The 25,643-nt window shown below is 36.4% G+C and overlaps 1 protein-coding gene and 1 pseudogene across 9 annotated transcripts in view; one reads left to right on the top strand and one right to left on the bottom strand.

The window, feature by feature from the left end:
- The window catches only part of SYNJ1 (synaptojanin 1), a 117,552-nt gene that overhangs the window by 9,611 nt on the left and 82,298 nt on the right, over positions 1 to 25,643 (top strand). For all 9 annotated transcript variants that reach the window (XM_069074911.1, XM_069074915.1, XM_069074910.1 and 6 more), the window contains exons 3-5: positions 22,636 to 22,722; positions 23,762 to 24,029; positions 25,114 to 25,339. In XM_069074911.1, the coding sequence (XP_068931012.1) occupies positions 22,636 to 22,722; positions 23,762 to 24,029; positions 25,114 to 25,339 (581 nt within the window). The remainder of the gene's footprint in view (positions 1 to 22,635; positions 22,723 to 23,761; positions 24,030 to 25,113; positions 25,340 to 25,643) is intronic.
- Positions 8,950 to 14,272, bottom strand: LOC138151287 (nuclear pore complex protein Nup50-like; annotated as a pseudogene).

Raw genomic sequence — 25,643 nt, 5'->3', positions numbered from 1 at the left:
TTTACTATTATTTTTTAGATTCTGCCTCTTTTGCCATTTTAGCAACCTCCCCTCCCTTTAGGTTCACTTCATCTTTCTATCTTACCCTCTCCAGATCCTGCTGGCTGTTATCTTTAATGCCCAGGTCATTCTCCCTCCTTTCTTAGGGAGCTCAAAGCTGCAGAATCTTCTCTGCCAGAACCCCTGCTTTCATTTGCAGACCTCCTAGTTCATCAACCTCTTCAACTTCCATGATCTATACTCTTAGCCACATATGTGTATACACACATATATAGTCTTATCTTTGATCTCACCATCACATAAAACTTGAGATTTAAAATTGAAACTCCTCTCTCAGACCATGACCTCTTCTTACCCTGCTGTTACTTCTTCCTAAAACTAGTCTCTATCTTTGTCAGGAACTTAAGACACTTTATTAATTAATTTATTTTTAGTTTTCAGTATTTACTTCCGTAAGTTTAAAATTTTTCCCCTTCTCTTCCCCCTCCTCTTTTCTCTTATTGTGAATTTTAAGTACCTCTGTTTGTTTGCCTATTCTTGGAACATAGTTATGAGCTACTAAGAGGGTGACAGCTGTAAACTTTCAAGGATGGGTGTAGAATATCATACATAGCAAGATTGATGATAATATGTTTTTTTTTTTAAATAATCTTCACATTTGAAAGAGCATAGAAGAGTTTTTTGGTTCATTTTCTACATTTAGAAATTTGCTATTTTAGGTAAATTGTTGATTTGTAAATGCTGTAAATGTGAACATTTTGTATGAGTACTGTGTTTTGTTTTTGCATTATCTAAGTTTTTAATTGAAAACCCTATTTGAAAAGAGCTATCATTAGGTTTTCCCTGAATTTCTCTTTAACCTCAGTTATTTCTGAGGAATGCTTATGAATCTGATTTTTGTGTTTACTTTTTTGCTTAAAGTATCTGTGGTATCATCAGTATAGTGGATATTTCCTCCACTAAGATAGATCAGAATCCCTCTGCATTTTGGTAGATGGCCTTTGAGAAGTACTGTGGGGAAAAAAACAAAACCACTATGTTTAACCTGGTGATAAGCTTCCCTGAACTCAACTAGACTAGTCCCTGGGACAGCAGACACAGAATTCATTATAGGGACTGTATGTCATACCTTTTCATCTCACTAGAACCTACCAGAGCAAGTTCCCACTGGAGCTGACCATCTGTTAGTCCTTAAAGACTGCATCCTTCCTTTGCTGTTAGTACCTTTTCTTAGATACCTTTTTGATCAGTTGGGTGCAGGTCCTTTGCAATAGCTTGCTTGTATCTACCTTATATCTCTCTGTTGTTTGCCATTATTTCATACTTATTATACTAATTGATATATGTATTATAATTTCCTTTTTTCTTTTCAGATTAATGACTTCTTTGGTATAAGAAATTCTTGATATTATCCCTTCTACCAATGTAAATTAATTATGCAGTTTAGAGTCTTCATGTTGCCTGATGCTCATGGTAGCACAGCCAGAATTGGAACTTGAACCAAGGTCTTCTTAACCCTGAGGCTGTCCTTCTGTCCATAATGTCATTATTTACTGAGGAAAAATTTGTATTACTGATTTCTTTAGTACTTTATATCTCTGGTCATCTTTGAAAAAAAAAATTCTCAGACCTAGGTTTGAATGGTTACATAGGAAGAGAATTTATTTTTTACCCTTCTTATGTTGTCCATTTAAGAAATGTTATTCCAGTAAATTGCTCAGATAAGTTGAAACCTGATGCCTATAGTAGGATGGGTAAAGAAACAGGAACAAGAAACAGGAAGCAAATGGATCAGCATAATCAGAATGTGTTATTGTCAGCAAATTTTAGTTACAACTATATATATTTTTTGAATGCTTTGTGTTTTTTCCAGTAAGACAGAGTTAACATTAAATTGTGCTGTGTCTAATTTTCCCTAGCCTTCTAAATTTTTAATAAGAAGAAAATAGTTGTGAGGAAAACAGAGCAGTCTGATAGATCAGTGTATCTTACCATTCACCTGCATGTGATTAAAGTAAGAGATTGGTCTTCATTTTTGGCTTTTTATTGGTCAGTTTTATTGCTCCATCAGCTAATATAGTAGGACAGAAAAAAAAAAACCTTGAAATATAAAGATGCTGACATACCAGTATAGATTCTTTTTTTTTTAATAGACAGTTAAAAATAACATTTGATAGTATATATCAAAATTGTGCTTACCTGTTTCATGAGGATCTTGCTTTTATCTGTAAGATAAATGACCATATTGCTGGTTAATGGTATGAAAATAAATCTGTGAGCTGACCCAGACCACTGCAGCTATCTCTGCTCCCACTGACAAGGTCCCACGACCCTCTTGTTGGGGCCCACATCATTGGGTTGCTATATCGGGTATCCAGAGGGCAAAAGCATGAGGTGAGGCCAAATAAACTATTCTACTAGCCTGCCTTCATCGATGGAGCTCTTCCCATTTACTTTTTACTCTTCCTCAGGTAGTTATCAAACTCTGAGCCCTCATATTTGCCCCATGTCTCTGCTGAAAAGAATCCTACCTCTCCTCCCCCTCCACACCAACTTCCGCTGTCATGGATGATAAGAACCTGTTCTATTAAACTTTTTTGTTCTTTTTTAAGTTTCATTTATAAATGTCCTTAGAATAATCTGCCTTAGTTGAATCTCATGCTAAATTGTCCATACACCTGGTTTTCCCCTCCTCTTTTTTTTTAAATATTATGAGTCATAATTTTCCATCTTTCTTCATGACCTATTTTATATATTCTTTTCACTTTTATCCTTGACTGTCATGATCTTGGTAAGGAAAATCAGGTATTTCCTTAGTCAATTTTTAGGCTTTTTTGTCTTCTCCACTTAGTGATTTTTAAAAATAATTTCTTTACCACGATTTTTAGACAGCGTGGTGAGAATCAATACTTTAACTTTTATCCAATCTCATTTTTCAGATAATAGCAGAAATTGGGAGCGTGCAGTTATGTTCGCTATTTTAGTCCTTTCTTTTAGTTTTATGCTATTTTTTACCTTAAAATTAAGCACACAGCTAATTTTAAGTAGGAGTGCCTGATCAGTGGAATAGTAAGTACATAAATAAAATGCTCAGTCTGGAGTCAGGAAGACCTGACTTCGAATCTTCTAGTCCAACTCCAAACACTTGCTAGCTGTGTAACTTTGTGCAAATCATTTAGCCTCATTTGCCTCAGTTTCCTCATCTGTAAAATGAAGATATAATAATATCACCTACTTCCTAGGGTTACTTTGAAGATCAGTTGAGATAATAATTGTAAAAAAATGCTGGCACATAGTAAATACTTTTTAGATATTAGTTATTATTATTATTTCAGTCAATTTCAGTTTCTTGGTTGGGATTATAGTTTCTTGATTTTTCCAGCAGCCGCTACCTCTTCTTGAACATTTTCATGATGTGAAACTTGTGAATAATCTTAAGTCCTTGACCTCTTTTATTTCTTCATTCTCAACTGTAGTTTCAAGGCTTTTTTTTTCTTTTGCCATTGGGAATACAAATACAAGAGACAATTCTTCCCTTCATATAGCTCACATCCTATATATTCATATAACTTAATATACTAGATGTATAAAATATATTCATAGTGATGGGGGGGGGGTGGAAGGACATTATTTACCGAGTGAACAAGGAAGGGCCCCTTGAAAGAGGTGATGTTTAAGCCTTAAAGAGAGCTGGAGGTTCCCAGGGGTAGAGGTGAGAAAGAAGACTATTCCAGGCGTGGAGGGCAGCCTGAGCCAAGGCATGGAAGCAGAGATGTCATGGACCAGAATGGCAGTTAGGTGAGTTGGATGGGGGTGTAAATATAGGGGAAGTAAAGTGTGATCAGCCTAAAAAGCTAGCTGAAAGTCAGGTTGTGAAAGCCTTTAAATGCCAAATAGCAAGGTTAGTACTTTTTCCTAAAGGCAGTTTCTTTTCTTATTCCACTTGAGTTGACTGTATTTGTGTAAAAGTTAAAAAAATTTTTTTAAACTAAATTTGTCTGTTTTCTTTTATGAACACACCCCTCATTTGGTTATGAATCCCCCCTACTCCATTCATCATTGTTAATGCCACCTTCTTTTGTTTTCTATTTTTTTAATGTTGTAAACCCTTTTTATATTAAGACCTTACTGTTATATTTGATATGAAATCTAAATCTAATTTCTGCTAAACTGCTTTCCAGTTTTTCAAAAGTTCTTATATAATAAATCTTTCTTCAAGTAGTTTGGATTGAGTTGACTAAACATTTGGACTACTGTGGTAGATTGGTTTTTTTCTTGCTTATCTAGTTTGTTCCATTAGCTCATTTCATTCACAAAGGTAAATATACAAGTTATAATAGAAGGGTTATTTTTAAATTTTCTTTCATATTTTACTAAAATGCATCAATATTATGTCAGTTTCATCTATACTTTTAAAATAATAGCAGTAAATTCAGTTGGATTCCACTTTCCTGACTCATTTTGCTGGTCTGCTTGTACAGGCAATACATAGTCTTGTATATGTAAAACACTTAACCCTCAGTCATACGTATTCATGAAAAGGAGCAATGGGAGAAATAATCCAAAGAAATTGGAAGTAATCTTACTTATATTTAATTTTGGAAAGCATCTTTATACTTTTTTAACAATATGGGAGCACTGCTGTTTTAGGAATTTACAAATACCTTATTTGTAAAAATAAAGAAAAAAAGTATTGTAAAAATATCCCTGCCTAGCTGTCCAACATCTCTCTGAACTCCTTTCTAATATATTGTAATACCTCTTAAACCATAAGGATATTGTTCAGTTGTTACATTCTTGTCATTTGGGGTTTTCTTGGCAGAGATACTGGAGTGGTTCCCCATTTCCTTCTCCAGCTCATTTTGCAAATGAGATAACTGAGGCAAATAGGATTAAGTCTTGCCCAGGGTCAAACAGCTAGTAAGGGTCTGAGGCCAGATTTGAACTCAGATCTTCCTGATTCCAGACCTGGCACTCTGTCTACTGTGCCACCATACTGCCTTAAGACTGTAAGGCCAATATAAGACAAAAGTGATCCCTTACTGCAGACTTGCTAAATCACATTGCACTGGGATGGAAGGTGGTTTTTAACTTAAAGATTTCTTATAATATATGGCCAAAGTTTTTATGAGCTTTGGACCATGAATCAGGAACCCTAGTTCTAAGTTTGGCTGTATTACCACCCCTCTAAGACTTAATTTCCTAATTTGCAAATTATAGATAATATTTCCTTATCTACCTCATAGGGTTGTTTTGAGGATCAAATATGATAATAAGACTCTGGAAGAGGATTTTAAAAGGTATTTCCTATGTGCAGACTGCCAGGCAATAAACACCTCTTAGACTTAATATTTTATGTCCCTAAGTCTATTACTAAATTGTATTTGTAGCCACTCATATGTATCCTGTTTTTGATGTATGATTTAGATAAATGGCTTTAGATGAATGGCTCCAAATAGGTAAGAGACTGTTTAATTCTCAGCCTTGCCACTTAATAGCCAATCTTTTTTTTTTTTGGAGGGGGGAAGGTAGGGCAATTGGGGTTAAGTGATTTGCCCAGGGTCACACGGCTAGTGTGTGTGTGTGTGTGTGTGTGTGTGTGTGTGTTAAGTGTCTGAGGCCAGATTTGAACTCAGGTATTCCTGACTCCAGGGCCGGTGCTCTATTCACTGCACCACCTACCCACCCCAACTAGCCAGTCTTAAATAAGTCATCATTCTTCCCCCTGGATAACGGTTTTCTCATCTCTAACATGATGTCCCTGGATAATGTGATCTCTGAGGCCCCCTCCAGCTATAACGGTTCATGAGTCTGTTACTAGCTACAAAGTTAATAAGCATATTCTCAATCCTTTTATTTAGGTTAGGAATGTCAGTAATGGGAATGATCCCTATAGACAAGGCTACCTCTGACATATGATTTGAAAGAAGAATCACCCCCAAATGCTTAAAACTCTGTCACTAGTAATACAGCTAGATAGATGGATAGAGCACTGGGACCTGCAGCCATGAAGTCCTAAGTTTAAATTTAACCTTAGATATTTAATAGCTGTATGACCCTGGGAAAGTCATTCAGCCTCTGTCTGTCTCAGTTCTGCAGTTGTATAATGGAGGTAATAATAGCACCTACCTCCCAGGGTTGAGGATCAAATGAGACAATATTTGTAAAGTGCTTCGCACAGTGTCTGGCACATAGTTACTTAATCAGTGCTTGTTCCCTTCGCTTCGTGTTCAGTGAGACTAGAAAGATAGGTTGGGGCAACATTATGAAATTAAAAGTTAAACATAGGAATTCTTGTATTATTCTAAAGGAAGTAGGGCCACTGGAACTAATCAAGTAGGGAAGTGACATCTTGATAGCAGGTTTTTGGATGGATTTAGATCATAAAGGGCAGCAAGGTGGCACAGTGGATAGAGCAATAGTCCTGAAGTCAGGAAGACTTATCTTTCTGAAGTGTAAATCTGGCCTTAGATACTTACCTGGGCAAGTGACTTAACCCTGTTTGCATCAGTTTCCTCATTTGTAAAATAAGCTGCAGAAAGAAATGGCAAACCACTACAGTATCTTTGCCAAGAAAACCCAAAATGGGGCAGCTAGGTGACACTGTATCTAGAGCACTGGCCCTGGAGTCAGGAGGACCTTAGTCCAAATATGGCCTCACACACTGGACACTTACTAGCTGTGTGATCCTGGGAAAGTCAGTTAACACCAAGTGCCTCACAAAAAAAAGAAAACCCAAAAGAGTGTCAGGAAGAGTTAGACGTGACTGAAAAACAACTGAACAACAGCCACAAAAAAGGTTATAAGAGATTTGGGGCTGAGAGACTAATCAGGAACCTTGTAGCAGTAGATTAGGTAAGAAATAATAAAGGCCTGAATTAAGGTGGAAACCGTGAGTAAAGAGAAGGGATTGGATGTGAGAGATGTTGTAAAGGTAAAAGTGGTAAGATTTGTCAACTAATTGACTCTGTGGGGTAAGGGGGAGTGAGAATGAGTATAACACCAAGGTAATGAACCTTGGAGACTAGAACTGTGGTGGTGCCTTTGGGAAAAATAGAGAAGTTTTGGGGGGAAAGATGATCAATTCAGTTTTATACATTTGATTTTGAGATCTAATAGGTCATTAGAGATAAAGCTCAGGTCTGAGATTTATTTGCATAGATACAATAACTAAACCCATAGGAGTATAGAAAGAAAAGAGAAGAGGGCCTTGGGTAGGACCTTGAGGTATGCCTGTAAACAAAAACCATAGTTCTATGTCCCTTTTCAAATTTCTTCTGAGACCTCTTGGCTTTATCTTTTTTTTTTTAATATGCTTATAGTTGTAGCTAATTTATATACAATTCTGGTTCTGCTAATCTTGACTTGGATTATTTTGAAGGTTTCTTTCTATACTTCCTTTCATAAGAAGGAAAGAATGTCTGGTTGTTTGTTTTTTAACATTACTAGTAACAATTCATTACAACAATGCACCATAATCTATTAAGCCTTTTTTTCTTTTAAGAAAAATTACATATTTTAAAATTGACAAGCATTAAATAGCCATGAACACTTCAGTTTAGAAGAACAGGATATATGAAACCGAACTATTTTATAGTTAGATTTTTATAAAAACTATATTAAATTTAACAGAATAGTAGCAAAATGCCTTGTCTATCTGTATTCCTTTGTGAACTTCTTTGTGCTCTTGTTTATTTTTTAAATGATTCTCTGACATTTTTTTTGGTGTCATTTTCACTACTCATCACATCCCCCTCTCACAGAAGCTCAGCTTTGTAACCCCTTAAGTAGAAGCAAGCAAAATAAGTGGACATATTGGCTCCATTTTAAATATCTGCCGCACTCTGTAGTACCTCCAGTCTGTCACCTTCCAGCCAGAAGATGAGAAGCATGTTTCAGTAGCATTCTGGAGTCATAGTTGGTCCTTGTTGGTGAGAGTTTCCAGTCTGTCTAAACTGTTTTCCTTTACTATTTTACAGTCATTGTATATAAATCATTCTCCTGGTTCTACTCACTTTACTCTATACTAGTTCCTGCTGATCTCCCCAAGTTTTTCTGAACCCATCATTTGTCATTTCTTTTAGAGCTGTAGTATTCCTTTAAATTCATATACCATAATTTATTTAAGCTCTTCATAGTCAATTGACAAGCATTTTGTTCTCACCTCTTTGGTATGACAAAAGTGCTGTTATAAATATTTTTCGTATCTGAATCAAAGAGTATGCACAGTTTAGTGACTTTTCATTCACTTCTGAAGTTCTTAAGCTTTCAACTTCAGTTTTTCCTTATAGGTCAAAATCAGGTTCATAGTAGTTGTTCCACTTGTTTTCTCTATTTTCACATAAAATTGTTACTAAAGCAAATCATCGATTTCTCAGCTGCTCTGCTTTGGTAGCAAATATCAAGGTAGTTGATACCTTCTATCATAACTCCATTCTAAGTCTGTGTTCTGTTCTCTGAATTCTTTGTCCAGTTTTCCTCCTTTCCAGGTCATCTACTCTATATTTAAATGACATAATTTCTTTTTCTACTTGCAGTTGATCTTTGCCTAACACTCTTAGCCATGCTTCTTCCTTCTGGATTTTGGATTTCTTCACATGAGTAGATTACCTCATATACAAGTATATTATACTTGCCTTCTTATTTGATTCCTTTTGAACAAGGTACAGTGGAATTTTTGGTTGTGCCTGAAAACATGCTTCATTCTGCCAAAAGAAGGGGCAATTTAAATGTGGGAAAAGGTAAACTAAGATATAATTTTTTGGAACAAAGCATAATAAAAACTATTCAGAAATTTGACGCTAAGGAAAAATAATGTTTTGTTCCTGAAAAGGGAACTAGTTTAGAAATATAAAATAAGATGTGAAGATTAGTGTATACTGCAAATGGAATATTAACAAGGTAGATTAGGACTATTTTGTTTAATAATTCTCTAAATGCTTTCTTGTGTTGGTACATTTCAGACTTAAATGTTTGCTAATGAAATTCGATTCTGTATATTGAAATGCAAAACAAATAGAATAATTTGCAGAAATGCCCCCCCCCCAAAAGACTGTTTGATTTGTTTAAAAAAAAGTCAGATGAGCTTTTTCATGGGCAGTTTTTTTAAAGTAATGTGTAGAATTTGTTACATACTTTTTCAAGAAACAAAGAGTGTAAATAGATGTTCATCGTTTTGTATTCATATGGTTTTAATCTTCTCATAAAGTATCTGTTATATAGATACATATATATGTAAATACAAATATGTTTATGTATATATATAGAGAGAGAGAGAGAAAGAGAGCAATGTTCAAGTTCAGAATATTTTAAAAGATGGAAAAAAAAGAAACAAGCAATATATCAGTGGGGACTCAAGGGTTACATTAACAGAAGTAGTCACCCCCACTGTTACCTCTAGTACCTGAGGTAGCATTTGCTTTCTGGGACCCCATCTATAAGCATGACTACAAGTTGGGAGAAGTAGTTCAGAGGAAGTAGTACATCATAAAAATAGAAAACCCAACAAGCTCAAGCCTGTCAAGTTAACAAGTCAACAAGCATCTTGGTCCATCACCAGTCATCTTGACCTTTGTATTGCCACTGGACTTTGATGACTCTGGAGGAGAGAGTGAAGCCAATGACTTTGAACAGCTCTGCCTCACTTAAATCCAATTCATGCCCAAATCAAAACTTCACCCTTGTGATGTCATTGGTCCTCTTCAAAAAAGAAGGACCAGCACCACCAGCAGTGTCAGAGGTGAGATTTGAACCAAATTTTCTTCCTGCTCCCAAGCTAGTATGCTTTCCTTTTTTTTAATTAAAGCTTTTTATTAACCATATCAATTTCATCCCACAAAACCTTTCAGAATACCTGTGAGTTCTTAAAACATCAATAGAAAGTTAAAAATAAAAGGAATAAGTTAAAGGGGAAAAAGCAGTAACTTAGCAAAAGAATCTTTGAAATGCTATATCCCATACCTCCAGACTTCCTTTTTCTCTGGTAAGATTTTGTGCAATTCTTCAGCATTCTCAGTGGTCTTGACTTTGATTAGCATCATCTTGGGGATGGCAGAATTCTTCTCATTAATTGGTGAGTTTGGAATATACACTATGAGAATGTTGTTTTTGGTGGTCTGGAGCAGGACATGTTGAGTGAAACCAGGACATTCAGAAATATATTGCTTAAATTGGTGTTAGCTCAAACCAGCAGTTATCTTCTGATTTCTGGCAGATTTCAAGTGTAGAGTACCCATGCCCTTTTCTTTAAACTCATTATCTTTTTTGTAGAACAGTTTGCACTTGGGGCAACCAGATGTTGCAGTGGCTAGAGTACCAACCCTGGAGTCAGGAGGACCCAAGTTCAAATCTGGCCTCAGACTCTCACCAGCTGTGTGATTCTGGGCAAGACCCTCAAGCCTGATTGCCTGGGGTGGGTGTGGGGGGGTTGAAGGGGAGGGGAGGAAAACCAGTTTGTACTTGTAACTTGTACTTGTTTCCTGTTCTTTGACTTCAGTCATGATTGCTTTGGGTGGGTCCTTGCTCTCTTCCTTGCTATGTTTGCATTCAAGGGTGTATCCTTCTGGGTGACCCTCCAGTATTTTGGAAGAGAAGGAAGAGATTGATTTCATCTGGATCATGTCTGCCAAATACACTTGCAGGGGAGAAGGAGAAATTTGCCATTGTATTGGAGCTCAAGATGCCCAGAACAGAGCTATTGATTTTCTGGCCACAGTGAAAGGAGGCAGTGGACATGCTTCTAAGGCCAGGGACAGTTTCTTGTCAGACGATGCTTCTGTTTTCCTTACTGAGCCCTCAGCTTTGTCAGAGTGAAACAAAAAGGCTGTCTCTTGTAGAAGCTTTGATTACCCGAAGGCAGGACTAGACTGGTCCTGGCCTTACTCTCTAAACTACCATCACTGCTGCTCTAGTTTAGCTGCTCAGTGCTCATGGGGTGCCTCTCATAGTCTTTATATTTTTTTAATGAGAATATTTTTTTATTCTTAGTAGTATTTTTTTCCCAATTACATGTCAAAATAGTGTTTAGCCTTCATTTTTACAAGATTCTGCGTTCCAAATTTTTGTCCCTTTCCCCCTCCCCTCCCTTCTTCTGAAAATGGTAGACAATTTGATATGTTATCATGTGCTGTCATGTTAAACATATTTCCATATTAGTCCCAGTTGTGAAAACAGAAACATAAAAAGGAAAAAAAATATGAAAAAGAATAAAGTAGGGTGAAAAAAGTATGCTTACATCTGCATTCAGAGTCCCCTCAGTCCTTTATCTAGATGTGGATAGCTTTCCTTCATGAATCATTTGTACTTGTCTTGGATCATTGTGTTGCAGAAAAGAGCTGCATCATTTATTGTTGATTATCATGCAGTGTTGCTGATACAGTGTTTCCTGGTTCTGCCCATTTTACTTTTCATCAGTTTGTACAAGTCTTTCCAAGTTTTTCTGAAATCTACTTGTTCATCATTTCTTATTGCACATTAGTATTCTTTTACATTCATATACCACAACTTGTTCAGCCATTCCCTATTTGATGGACATCACCTCAATTTCCAATATTTTGCCAACACGAAAAGGGCTGTTATAAATATTTTTGCACCTGTATGTCCTTTCCCCTTTTTTATGATCTCTTTGAGATACAGATCTAGTAGTAATATTGCTGGATCAAAGGGTATACACAGTTTAGTTGTCCATTAGGCATAGTTCCAAATTGCTCTCCAGAATGATTGGATCAATTCACCATCCCACCAACAATGCATTAATGTCCCAATTTTCCCACATCCTCTCCAACATTTATCATTTTCCTTTTTTTAGTCATATTAACCAATCTGATAGGTGTGAGGTGGTTCCTCAGAGTTATTTTTATTTGCATTTCTCTAATCAAAAGTGATTTAGAGTACTTCTTCATGTGCCTATAGATTTGATTTCTTTATCTGAAAACTGCCTGTTCATATCCTTTGATAATTTATCAATTGAAGAATGACTTGTATTCTTATAAATTTGACTTAGTTCTCTATATATTTTAGAAATGAAGGCTTTATCAGAGACATTTGCTATAAAAATTGTTTCCCAGCTTTCTGTTTTCCTTCTTATCTTGGTCATTGATTTTGTTTGTGCAAAAGCTTTTTAATTTAATGTAATAAAAATTATCTACTTTACACTTCATCATGCTCTCTATCTCTTGTTTGGTCACAAACCTGTAACTCACTTAACTTCTTTAAGAATTTAGATGCTAGGGGCAGGTAGGTGGTAGTGACTAGAGCACTAGCCCCGAAGTCAGGAGGACCTGAGTTCAAATTCGGCCTCAGACACTTGACACTTAATTAGCCATGTGACCTTGAGCAAGTCACTTCACCCCAATTGGCTTGCCTTCCCCCCTCCAAAGAAACAAAAAAGGCCCAAGAATTTAGATGCTATACTACTTGGTACATATATGTTTAGTGTTGATATTACTTCATTATCTATTGTACCTTTTAGTAAGACGTAGTTTCCTTTCTTATCTCTTTTAATTAAGTCTATTTTTCTTTTGCTTTGTCTGAGATCAGGATTGCTACCACTGATTTCATTTTTGCTTCAGCTGAAGCATAATAGATTTTGCTCTAGCCCCTTATCTTTACTCTGTGTATGTCTCTCTGCTTCAAGTGTGTTGTAAACAACATATTTTAAGATTCTGATTTTATTTTGGGGGGGAGCGGGAGGAAGGGCAGTTGGGGTTAAGTGACTTGCCCAAGGTCACATAGCTAGTAAGTGTGTCAAGTGTCTGAGGCTGGATTTGAACTCAAGTCCTCCCGACTCCAGGGCCGGTGCTCTATTCACTGTACCACCTAGCCGCCCAAGATTCTGATTTTTAATCTCTTCTGCTCTCTGATTCCATTTTATGGGAGAATTCATTCCATTTACATTCACAATTGTGATTGCTATGTATTTTCCTCCATGCTATTTTTCCTCCTGTTCATCCTCTCTTTTCTTTCACCCTTTTGCTTCTGTCTGCCACCTCTCCCAGTCTGCTCTTTCTTTTGTCAGTCCTCCCCCCCCACCACCTTTATTTAATCTCCTCCGTTCCTACTTTCCTGTCCAGTAAGATGGATTTCTATATTCAGCTGATTGTATTCCCTCTTAGAGCCAATGATGATGAGAGTAAGGGTCAAGTGATGCCCATCTCCCTCCCATCTTCCCTTTCACTGTATAGGTATTTTACAGCTCTTCATGTGAAATGATTTACCCCATTCTACCTCTCCCTTCCTTCTACACCCAGTAGTATACAAGAGTCCTCATCTCTTAATTACTTTTTGTCTTTCTCTCAAATTCACCCCATATACCCATACTCTATGTCTATGTATGTTCTTTCTAGCTGTACTATTAGTGGCATCTAAAGTCACTTCCACCTCTACATTTGTTCTATGTTAAAACTTCTGTAGTCAACAGATTCAACAAACATTGTGTCTGAACAAAGGCACTTATGCTAGGTGTAGCACATACAAAGATGAAAATTGACACAGTTCCTGCTGCGAAGTAGTTCAGTATCAGGCAACAGATAAAATGTATAAGAACAACCTAAAAAAATAGAATTCAAATTTAGATAGGCAGAAGTGAGTCCAGGAAATTCATAAAAAATAATGAAGGATGCTTTCTGTCTGTAGTTTAAAAGTCCCATTGAACAAGAATATTAGAATGAAAAGAAACCAAGAAATTGCTACTTTTCACAGCAGGTAGTACATTTATGGAGTACGTATTCCAAGTACTACAAATAGAATACTACAAGCTTAAAAATATAAATAGCTTTTAAAAGGATTAAAAAATATATGACTTAAAGATCCATAATGAGATAATACAAGATTTGAATGCAGGCCTTTTTTCTCCAAAGGTCTGTCCTCTATGCCATGCTGCTTCTCAGACTTGAGACATAAAAGTTTTAACAAAACATTTTCATAGCTTTGGCATTTGTTTTTGCTTTGTTTTATAAGGAAAAGTTACTTTTCTTGTTTTTTTAGGTAGAACTCAGGCTCTCAGAGGGGAGAAAAAGGGATTTGGGTTCTAGTTCCAGCTTTTCCACTAAGTAATTGTGTAACCTTAGGCCAATAAGTTTATTTCACCTCTGTGGGCCTCATGATTTTCATCTCTAATATAGGAAGTTGTGCTAAAAATGATCTCCAAGATTTTTTCAGCTCTAAGATTCTTTATTTTGTTCTTCTCAGCTTAGATCACAGAATTTGAAGAATGTGAGAGTTGTAGGGGACTTCCCTGGCCAGTTAGTCCAAACTATACCTGAAAGGAATCCATGCTGTAACATATTTGATAAGTAGTCATCCAGTTGTCCTCCTCTGCTCTCAAAGCCCCCCCAGTAGGGAATATCTGTCACCTCTCAAGGCTGCCCGTTACACTTCTGAACAGCTCTAATGATGAGGAAGTTGGTTTTGGGTTTTTTTTTTCCCTGACATCAATCCTTTGCTTCTGATTCTGCCTGCTCTCAGGGGCCAAACTAGAGGAGGCTCATCCTTCTTCCATGTGACAGAACTTGAAGACAGCTATTATTCCCCCTCTGAGTGTTCTCTTCTCCAGGCTAAAATTGCCTACTTCCTTCAGCTATTCCCTGCATGACATTTATTTAACTCCTTTCGATATTCTGGTTGCCCACCTCTGAACTCTCCAATTTATCAATGCCCTCTTAAACTGTGGCTTAGTCTACTGGTATGACAGAAAACTGGTTTTACTTGCTAGATACCTAAATCATTTTTTGCTGAAGTAATATTTACATATAAAAATGATGTCATAAAATTGCAGTAATTTGGGGATTAAATTTATCTTAATTTCTAGATATTTACATGCAAATTTGTTCGGTTTTTTTGGTTGTTGGTTTTTTGTTTTTTTTCTGTTTTCTTGAGTGTAATGATTATAGTAAAGGGAGATAATGCCGAGTTGCCCAGTTCAGCCATAAGGAATGCTAGAAAGACTACCCCAGCAGAAGGGGATGCTAAACTCATATGATAAAAAAAAAGCTGATGTATTTCATCCTTTGTTCCCTTTACCGTCTTTATTCCAACTTGTGCACCTTTTATTTTTATCAAATTTTTAGTTTCTTCAAAATGAAAAAAATTGTAGATAGACCCCTCCGTAGACACGACTGAAATTAATGTTCTCTCCTTGGCCTGGTAGGTGGGGGAAGTTGAGAGACTCAGCTAATAGTAATTATAGAAACATTAATAGAAATATTTTAAATAAGCTTCAGTTAAGGGATTTGCTAACTGTATCTAGTTTAATGTAAGAATTAAGTTCTTAGTGGAAAGAGCACTAGATTGAGAGTTAGGACATTTTAGGTACTGCCATGACTAACTGTGTGACCTTGAGCAGGTAACTTCACTTCTCTTGTTCAGTTTTTTTAGTTATAAAATTGAGGAGTCAGACTAGATATCTTAAGACTATAGATTTAGAGCTAGAATAACCCAAAAGGTTATTTAGTCTAACCCCCTAATGAAGAAACTGGATCTTCTCTAAAGCTCTTTTTCAGCTCTAAAATAGTGTATATCTTTGTTCAATGCACTTTCAAATACTAGTGAAACAAGAATTAAACCAGACAGTCTCATGGTCTCATGGATATTGCTGTAAAGTGGGCTGACATGTTTTCAAGTAAATATAATTTGTTAGCATACAATAGGTACATAGGTATAGTTCTTGGAGAGAGAAATCACTTTTAATTTGATATGGGAATCAGGAAAGGCTGTATGATATATCACATAATACCAATAGGTGCTTAATGAATATTTGAATTGAATTCATGGAGGAGGTAGTACTTAAGCTGGTCCTTAATGAGAGGAAAGTGTTTCAATAGATAAAAATGTAGGGGGAGTTCATTCCGGAAGAGGAATAGAGTAGGTAGAAGTAGAAGAGGCACCAGATTCCTGAATAAACTTCTGGGTCATGTAAATTTAATAAGATGAGGGCAGCTAGGTGGGGCAGTGAATAGAGCACCAGCCCTGGAGTCAGGAGGACCTGAGTTCAAATCCGGCCTCAGACACTTAACACAAAACTAGCTGTGTGACCTTGGGCAAGTCACTTAACCCCAAATGTCCTACCTCCCCCCTTCAAAAAGCAAAAAACAAAAAATAAAAAAAAAACCCAAGATGAAGTACTAAACACAATCCTTTACAAAACAAGAATTATTCACAAAAAGTAACAATTTTAGCTGTCTCCTTGTCTAAATGCCAAGAACCCTAAGGACACAACTCAATGAATTAAGAGCAGAAAAGGCTAATCCTTAATCCTTAACCTGCTCACGCAGGACTCCCCTCCCCCACCAGTCACTATAATCTGGCGAGTTCTTAACAACCTGACTGACTGACTGATAGACATGCAGTGATACTCAACTCAGCCATCCTCTTCAGGGAAGAGCAGGATACTTAACTCTGCCTGGGGTGGCAGTGTGATAGATAGAAAAAAACTTTCCCTTTTGTGTGTCTTTCTGAGGAGAACTTATTAGCCGTCCTTCTATTTAGCTTAAAGTCCTCTGGTTTTGAATTTTCTCAAATATCAACAAAAATATGCTTTATTTCTTCTCATATTACGTCAACTCTGGAATTTGAAGTACCAGTATTTAAGTTAAAACTAAAAGCTGATTCACCGTACCCTCAAGCCTGTCCCTTTTGAACATTGCCCCTGTGGAATATCACATGACAAACCACTGCTAATAACTTCAGCTGGTTCCTTATCTAATTCTTAGTACTAGGCACTGATAGTTTAGCCTTGATAGACTTCCATTGCATAGATATAGAAACCTGCAAAGGGGAAAATGATTATCTGGACAGGACTGCAAAGGGGAAAATGATTATCTGGACAGGAAGGCCCAAATAGCCCCACAGTCAGTTAAAATCAGTCCAGCCACCAAGCTAGAGGTTAACCTCTAGCAGTGACCTGGAGTCAAATTTTTTTCAGCAAAATTTAGTAAGCATGGATCAGGTACCCACTCTGTCAGGCTCTGAGTTAGGGACTGGGAATACCAAGGCCAAAAGAATAATTTCCTTTGCTCAGCTTACATTCTATTGGGGGGAAACACATGTACTTGAAAAATTAAATACAAAATATATTCTGTGTAATTTCCAGAGGAAAGGTACTGGGAGTGGAGCAGTAGAAGGTGAGGGGGCAGGGGGTTGTGGTAAGAATAGGCTTCCTATAAGAGACAGCATATAAATTGATCTTTGATCTTGGAGGGAAGCTAAAAATTATGTAAGACTGATGTGTGGCATGATAGGGATAGGCTATGCAAAGACATGGAGATGAGAGAGAGAATGTTGTGTCTGGAGCATAGCAGACTAAATTTGGCTGGGATGTAGACTATGTAGAGAAGAGTAATAAGGAGTTAGTCTGAAAGGCTGGCCAGAGCCAGAGATTATGAAAGGGTTTAAAAGCCAAACAGAGTAGTTGATACTTTTTCCTAGAGATAAAAAGGAACTACAGATGATTCTTGGGCAAAGGAGTGATGTGGGTAGACTTGCCACTTAAAATAAACAATTTTACAGCTAGTAGAAGGAAGAGTCTAGAGGCAGGGAGTCCAGTTAGGAAGTTACCAAAATAATCCACATGAGAAGTGTTGAGGACCTGAACTAGGGTGGTTGTATATAAATAGAAAGAAGAAGACAGATTCTGATTCCTTGTGGAGGTAGAGTTGAGAAGACTTTGCAAGAGATTGGATTTGAGAGGTGAGGAAGACAAAGCATTAAGGATGACCCAGAAGTGGTAAACCTGGGAGGGGGGCATTCTTATATATTTTTTCTTTTTTGGAGGGGAGAAGTCAGGGCAGTTGGGTTTAAGTAACTTCCCCAAGGTCACACAGCTAGTTAAGTGTCGAGTGTCTGAGGCCAGAATTGAATTCAGGTCCTCCTGACTCTAGGGCTGGTGCTCTATTCACATCACCTAACCGCCCCTTTTATTTTATTTAAAAAAAAAAAAAGGAAGTCAGGAAGAGGGGAGGGTTTTAGGGAAAAGATAGTTGTGATAAAAACTGAGAATCCATTGATAGGTACTTCTGGTAATCATAACAATAATGCTGAGAAATTAAAAAAGTTTATTATGATTTGAGCATAGGAATCACTGAATAAAAATCAGTGAACTCTGAACAAAAGTTTCAGCAACCTTATGTAGATTTTAGTTACATAAGTAAGATGGGAACAATGATCTTTCAAGGAGCAAATAAAGGAAGATGATGACATACAGACCAAAGAGCAGATGGCAGAAGGGAAAGATCTATATCAGGTAAATCAGGAAATGAGGCAGTAAACATCAGAGCTATAGATGATTATGTTAAGCTGTTAACTTGCAGACAGAACAGGAACTAACTAGTTAACACTGGGGCTTTGTAGTTCATGTCTCACTTTGATTTTGCAGACTCTAGTTAGTTACATGTTCTGCTTATCTTAATTAAGTGATGGTTGTAAAGTTGAGCCAGAAATTCTCTTATCACTATAATCATTTCTGTCTTGGACATGTTGAGTTTGAGATCTTCACTGTTTAAACTGTGGTGATGTAGGATTGAAGTTTAGGAGAGAGACTGAGACTACATATGTAGTTTAGAAAGAGTCAGTATAAAAGTCATAGTTCAACCAGTAGAAACTGAGGCAAAAAATGTAAACATAGATAAGGATAAGGATGATGATTCTGCAAAGGAGGCAAAGCTTGAATACTCCTGCAGGTAAAAGGAGAATTGGGAGGGAACAATATCGTGAAAATCCAAGGAGGAGGAGAGTGGTTAACAGTGTCAAATGCTGTAAAGGTCCAAGAAGACTTGGTCATTGGAAAATGACCTGAGGGGAAAGATCAGTGGATTTGACCATTATTAGATCATTGGTAACCCTGAAGGGAGCGGTTAAAGTTGAACTAAGAAGCTAGATTGCAATGTGGTGGGAAATATAAGATAAAAAAAAATGCAGTTTATGAATGTAGACAGCTTTTTCTAGAATTTTAACTCTGCAAGGCAGATGAGATAAGGGATGGTAGGATCACATGAAGTTTTTCTTTTTAAGGATGGGGGAGTTCTAGGGTATGTTTGCAAGCACTAGGGAAGGAACCAGTGGATCAGAGATTGAAAATTAGGGAGAGATGATGTAGAACCAAGATGACAGAGTAGAAGGAGCAGTATAGTCACATTTCCCTTCATAAAACTCCTTCAAACAAACCTAGAATATGCACTACACCAAATTCTGTTGAGGAAACCCAGAAAAAGTCACAATAATTCATGTGTCCAGCCCAGGTCACTGTAGAGAGATAGAAATGTCCACAGGCACTGGGGACAGGATCAGACCAGGTGCAAGCCATGTGTGGAACATTCCAGCACCCAAAGGAGAAGCTGTGCACCAGGGTAAGAAGAAGTCCCAGACCCATACTGTAGTACCATGAAGGGGACATGTACCAACTGCCAGAGTTATTGTACACTACCCAATTTCTAGTCACAGATTCAGGGTGAACTGTGGAAGAGAGACCTGCACATGGGGTGACTTTCCTTAATATAGACATCCTGGGTTGTGTACCAAGAAAGGAGCTTGGTCAGAGGCAAGCAGCAGCAGCGTGAGCCAAGTGGGGTCTCATGTCTAGCAGCTAGCCCAGCCTGCAGAGCAGTCACCAGGGTAGGAATCCAAGACCAAAAGGAGACTATAGCTTTGTCACTGTGATCAAACAGAGCTTTCCAGCTGGTTGATAGTGACTGAGTCTAGCAGCATTTACTGTTACTCAAACTGAAATCCAGGACAAGAACTTGCAGAACTCGCACCACAGGACAACAGTCAGATTTTGCCATAAATCAGACCATGTTTGTGAGCATACATGCTTGCAAGTACCTAGGCTGTCCCTGAGATCCTAGAAAAACACAACCTTCTGTACATAAGACAACAGCAGGGCCAGCCCAGATTTTCCCTCTAAAAGTGCAACAGATCTCAGCCCTAATATCAAATCAGGAAGTAGGCTGGCAGAATGATTAAAAAAAAAAACCAAAAAAACCCTACTCTAAAGAGGTATTATGGTAGCTAGAAAGGTTAAGACACAAACATAGAAGAAGAGAAGGACCCCAAAACATCTATAATAAAAGCCTCAGAGAAAAACACAACTTGGGCACAAACAACTAGAATTCCTGGAAGAGATAAAGCCAGAGTTTTGGTTCTTTTTTTTTTTTTTAAGAATTTAAAATGTCTTCATAAATGAAATGAGAGCCCTTGAAGGAAAAAAGATTAAAGAAATGAGAAAAAGAAAAGCAAGAACTATGAAAGGAAGAATTGGAAAGGGCATTAACAGCTTGGCACAAGAAGTATAAAACCTTGCCCAAGCAGTAAACTCTCTTAGAACATCATAGCCAATATCTAGTTAATATCAATAACTTCCAGGTTAAAGAAAAAACATCAAGTTTCCAGAAAGAGAGAATTCAAGTACCAAGGGAGCCACAGTCAGTATCACACATGATTTATAGCTACCACTAGAAAGAAGAGGAAAACTTGGAATGAAATATTTTAGAAGGCAAAGGATATGGATTTACAACCAAGAATAACTTACTGTGCAAAATTTGTTATAATGCTACAGTACCTAGCATGTAGTAGGCACTTAATAAATTTTATTTATTAATTGATTGGGGAAAAAAAGACCTTTATTGAAAAGACTTCTAAGCTTTATTAATTGATCGGGGAAAAAAAGACCTTTATTGAAAAAACTTCTAAGCTTTCCTGATGAAGAAGCCAGAGCTGCATAGAAATTTTTTAATTCAAGCATGAGTTAAGGGAAATATAAGATATGTGAGTGAATAATAATAAGGGACCAAAAAAGATAAATTGCTTATGTTCTAATATAAGGATATACATGTGTCCCCTCTGAATTAAATCATTGTCAGAGGTCTGAGAGGGAGTTTGTCCTTGTTGGAGACAAGGCCTGGGAGTGGTTCTGTTACGTCTTGATGATCTTAATAGAAGAATGGAAAGAGAAGGCAAGAGAAATGCAGTGTCAGGAAAGGGGAAGGAAAAGGAATGTTAGGGAAAATACAATTGAAATGCAGAAGTAGAATCTATATAACAAGATGGAGGAGGCCAGTAACGCTTCAACATCACTCTCATCTGAACTAGTTAAAGGAAAGAATATTTCCATAAAAACAGGTATAGCAATACACTTCACTAAACAGGGAAATAGGAATGAAAAAGAAGAGGCAGAAGGATATATTAAAGGAGGGATTTGTCCTAAGCAAAACAAACTCCTAAGGATGTACAGAAATACTTATAGTTTTTTGTGAGGTGGAAAAGAATGGGAATTTTAAGGTGCTGCCCATAAATTGGAAATTGAATAAACAAACCATGTATATAAATGTGTTAGGATACTGTTGTGCTGTAAGAAATAGTGAAGATAGTTTCCCAGAAACTTGGGAAGACCTGTATAAACTGATGCAGAAGGAAATGAATAGAACCAGGAAAAAAGGTTTATATAATGACAACAAAATGATAATGGCACACAACTTTTAGAGGACTACATACCTCTTGATAAGAGATGGAAAGGACTTTGAGTACAGAATGAGACAAAATTTTTTGGACAAATAAATGGAGCAGTGCATAGAGGGCCAGGCCTGGGGTCAGGAAGATTCACCTTCCTGAGTTGAAATCAGGCCTTAGACACTTACTAGCTGTGAGACCTTGGGCAAGTCCCTTAACCCTGTTTGCTTCAGTTTCCTCATCTGAAATTGCGAACTACTGCAGTATCTTTGCCAAGAAAACCCCAAATAGGGTCATGAAGAGTCAAACATGACTGAACAACAATGTAGAAATTTGTTTTGATAGGTATACCTGTTTTTGGTGGGTTTTGTGAAGGTTTTTAGTTCTCACTTGGGGGTGGGGGTGAGAGGGTAAGTGTGCAGATTTTTGGTGATTGGAAAAAAAAGAAACTCAGGGAGAAAGGATGACTGGAGGGGAAGGGACTAAGGGCATATGAAGAAGAGTTGCATTTACAAACAGAAATGCTACTTTCCCCCTAACAGTGAAGCCAGAGGAGAGAGTGGAGGATAGTTATAGATCTAGAACAGGAAGGGACCTTAGAAGTCATCTAGTTAAACCCCCTCATTTTACAGATGAAGAAACTGAGACTTAGGGAAGCTAATGTCAGAGGAGGAATTTGAACCTATCTCCTCTTTCTCCAGACCCATTGTTCCTTCCACATACCATTATGATGTCCAGATGATTTTATAGTGTGGAATTGGTGAGAAAAGGAAGCTTTTAATGGGTATCTTCAGTTTGTTTTCAGTGAAGTATTTGACATCTTCAGGAAGGGATGGAGAGGAAAGGGAGATTATAAAGGGGGAAAAGGGTAACTCCAGAAGATTTCAAACAGCCACATAGGGTAGTAGGTAGAGTGTTAACCAGAGAAACTCCTCTTTGCAAAGAATTTCTATGCAACAATGAGGGCCTGGTTGAAATTACAATCATAAATTCCTTTTAAATTCAGTCATCAGAGTTGTGATCTTCCATCTGTGTTTTCAATATACATATAGGAGGAGAGAAGGTACTTCTGTGGTGTATTTATAGTCTAAATAACTACCTCATTTCAAAAGACTGAGTCCTTTAAACTTTAGATACAGTAGAGAGCTGTTGTTTAAAGTTCAAGTTATTTTTCTTAACATCTTAAAACATTTTTTGTAGCATCTGCAGAAAAAGAGGCAATCAAAGGCATGTATTCCAAAGTAATGGATGCATATGGACTCTTAGGTGTATTACGACTGAACCTTGGTAAGTTTACTAAGCAAAACTTTCCAATATAGTTTTTTTCCTATCCTTATTTTTACAGATTTTAACAAGCAAAGTAAATGTGAAGTAAGATCTATTCTAGTCACATTATTTCTTAGGTTAGTTATCTTTAGATGACAGGTTTAGATTACATGCTCTCTGAGGCCCTTTCTAACATTAAATATATTGATTGTTTGATTTAGATGAGAATGTGTTATTTGAAGTCTCTTTTAAGTATTGTTGTGACCTGACTAATTACTTGATCTTGATAGTGTAGAATAAAGCTTTCAAATTTAAAAGGACTGCTATGTATATAATAAATATGTATGCCTATTATTATGATGGAAGAATGATTCCTATATTAGAACGCTTATAAGCATTGTGATTAATACTTCTCCATTCCAGCATAAAAATTTCATCCTTTTTTTTTTCTTTGAGGAAAAACTAGCAGATCCAACTGGGAAACTGCATACCAGTAAAGAAATTTTGTTAGACAATTCTTGGAAGATTTGGACTGCATGTTTACTGATTAGATAAAGTCCTTCTCTTATATATCTAAGATAAAGTTTTCTTTCAGGGAAATTATATTTATGCCCCCTGGATAGGACATCTACTACAGGCAGTTATTTCTAATGCCTTAATTAGAGACTGAAGAAAGCTTTTTTTTTTTTTTTAGAGCGGGGAAGGCAAGGCAGTTGGGGTTAAGTAACTTGCTTAAGGTCACACAGCTAGTTAAGTGTCAAGTGTCTGAGGTCAAATTTGAACGCAGTTTTGACTTCAGGACCGGTGCTCTATTCACTGTGCCACCTAGCTGCCCCCTGAAGAAAACTTCTTAAGGTAGCCATAGATAATTTAATAAATATTGTTATTATTCTCCTTACATTCAAATATTTCAAAGAAATATTGTATCAAAGTTAAATTTTTCTCTTTTTGTGAGCATTTTAGTGAAACTTATAATAAGAACTTTAGACATAAGGAAAATAAAGTTTAAAATTATGTTTGAAAACTACTTGGAATTCATCAACTCGCTTTGGTTTTGTAGGTGATACAATGGCACAATATCTGGTTCTGGTCACAGGATGCATGTCTGTTGGAAAAATTCAAGATTCTGAAGTTTTTAGAGTTACTTCCACTGAGTTTATATCCTTAAGAACTGATTCTTCAGATGAAGATCGAATTTCAGAAGTTCGCAAAATATTGAATTCAGGAAACTTTTATTTTGCATGGTCTGCAACTGGATCCAGTTTAGATTTGAGTCTTAATGCCCATCGTAGCATTCAAGACCGCACAACTGACGATAGATTTTTCTGGTGAGTCCATGTTTCCCATTATATTTATGTACTATAAAATTTTTCTGTCTAATATTAGATATTTAATTAGATTAATTTAATTTAATTAGATATTGTTTATATTATCTAGTCTTTAATATATAGTATTTTAATTTTAGAAATTATTTTAAAGTATCTAAACTAGGAATGTCAGTGGAATTTCTATGATATTAATAATACGATGGCTTGATAATAATGTATAATATCCCAGTTACCCAAAAGTCAGATTTCTAGCAATTTAAACCTTCTGGAACCAGAATTCCCAGTTTTATTTTGTTTGTTTTTATGGTGGAATATCATGTTACGTGAACAAAGTGACTTTGAGAATGTGAACAGAGTTTACTATTTTAATGAAACAAGTTATATTGACATGACATATGTAACAATTGTGCCCTTGGTAATTGAACATAAATTATAAGAAAAAAATTATAAAAATTACAGTTACTTTTCTGTAGCCAAAACAAATTTGTATAATTTTTCTCATCTTGGCTTTTAATTCTCTTATATCTGTAATCAGGATCACCACAGACACAAAGAATTCAAAACGAAGAGCAGAGACATAGAAATATATGGTGGAAATATATTTTTTTCACATATATCTGTATCTCTCTATATATGTATAGACACATACATACACAATCTAAGATTTCTTTATAAGCTCCAGTTATTCAGATAAGCATGCTTATTCACCATTTTCTTATTTGGTTTTTACAACAGTTATGTAAGGAATGTAGGGAAAGTACTAGTCTCATTTTTAAAATGAGAGAAGAGTTCATGTGTTTTGCCCATGGGTTCATAAAGCATGGAACACAAATCACAATGTAGTCAAATGTATGCCCATCTTTTAACCCATTTTTTTGCCTTCTCATCCCGTAGGACAATGTATTCTCTTAATGATGGATATATGTTGGATGAATAAACTCAATTATCCTGTCATTCACTTAGTCTACATTAATATTTTAAGTAATAATATGTGTGAATCTGTATATTGAAGGATGCTTGTGTTGAATTGAAACTTTGCCATATGTTTTGTTTTCAATAACCTAATCTAATTTTTTTTCATTAGGAATCAATCACTACACTTACATCTCAAGCACTATGGTGTGAATTGTGATGACTGGTTATTACGCCTTATGTGTGGAGGAGTTGAAATTAGAACAATATATGCTGCCCACAAACAGGCAAAAGCTTGCCTTATTTCACGTCTAAGTTGTGAACGAGCTGGGACCAGGTTTAATGTTCGGGGAACAAATGATGATGGTCATGTTGCTAATTTTGTAGAAACAGAACAGGTATTAGTTGTTTTTTTTAATCTCTTGTTTCATTTAGTTTTCCTAAAAAAACCAATAAACTAATTACATATTTTCTATATAACTCAAAATCTTTTTCATAACTGTAACAAAGTCATTCCATGGTCTATTTCTTTACTGGTAAATATACTGTGGGTAAAAAGTTTAGTTTTTCCAAAACGAGAACTTACAGCTCTCTAGTTATATGGCAAGTTATGTATAACCCAACAAATTATCTAACTCTACTGCCTTAGTTTAGGTATTTTCAGGTGAATACTGAATTATATAGTGCTAGTGAATTTTTTAA

The sequence above is a fragment of the Petaurus breviceps genome, unplaced genomic scaffold (genome assembly GCF_028583685.1).
Source record: "Petaurus breviceps papuanus isolate PSGF00001 unplaced genomic scaffold, PetGlider_PUasm1.0 90897, whole genome shotgun sequence".
Classification (NCBI taxonomy): domain Eukaryota; kingdom Metazoa; phylum Chordata; class Mammalia; order Diprotodontia; family Petauridae; genus Petaurus; species Petaurus breviceps.
Note: the sequence above shows the minus strand (reverse complement) of the source record. Positions and strands in the feature narration are given on the sequence as shown.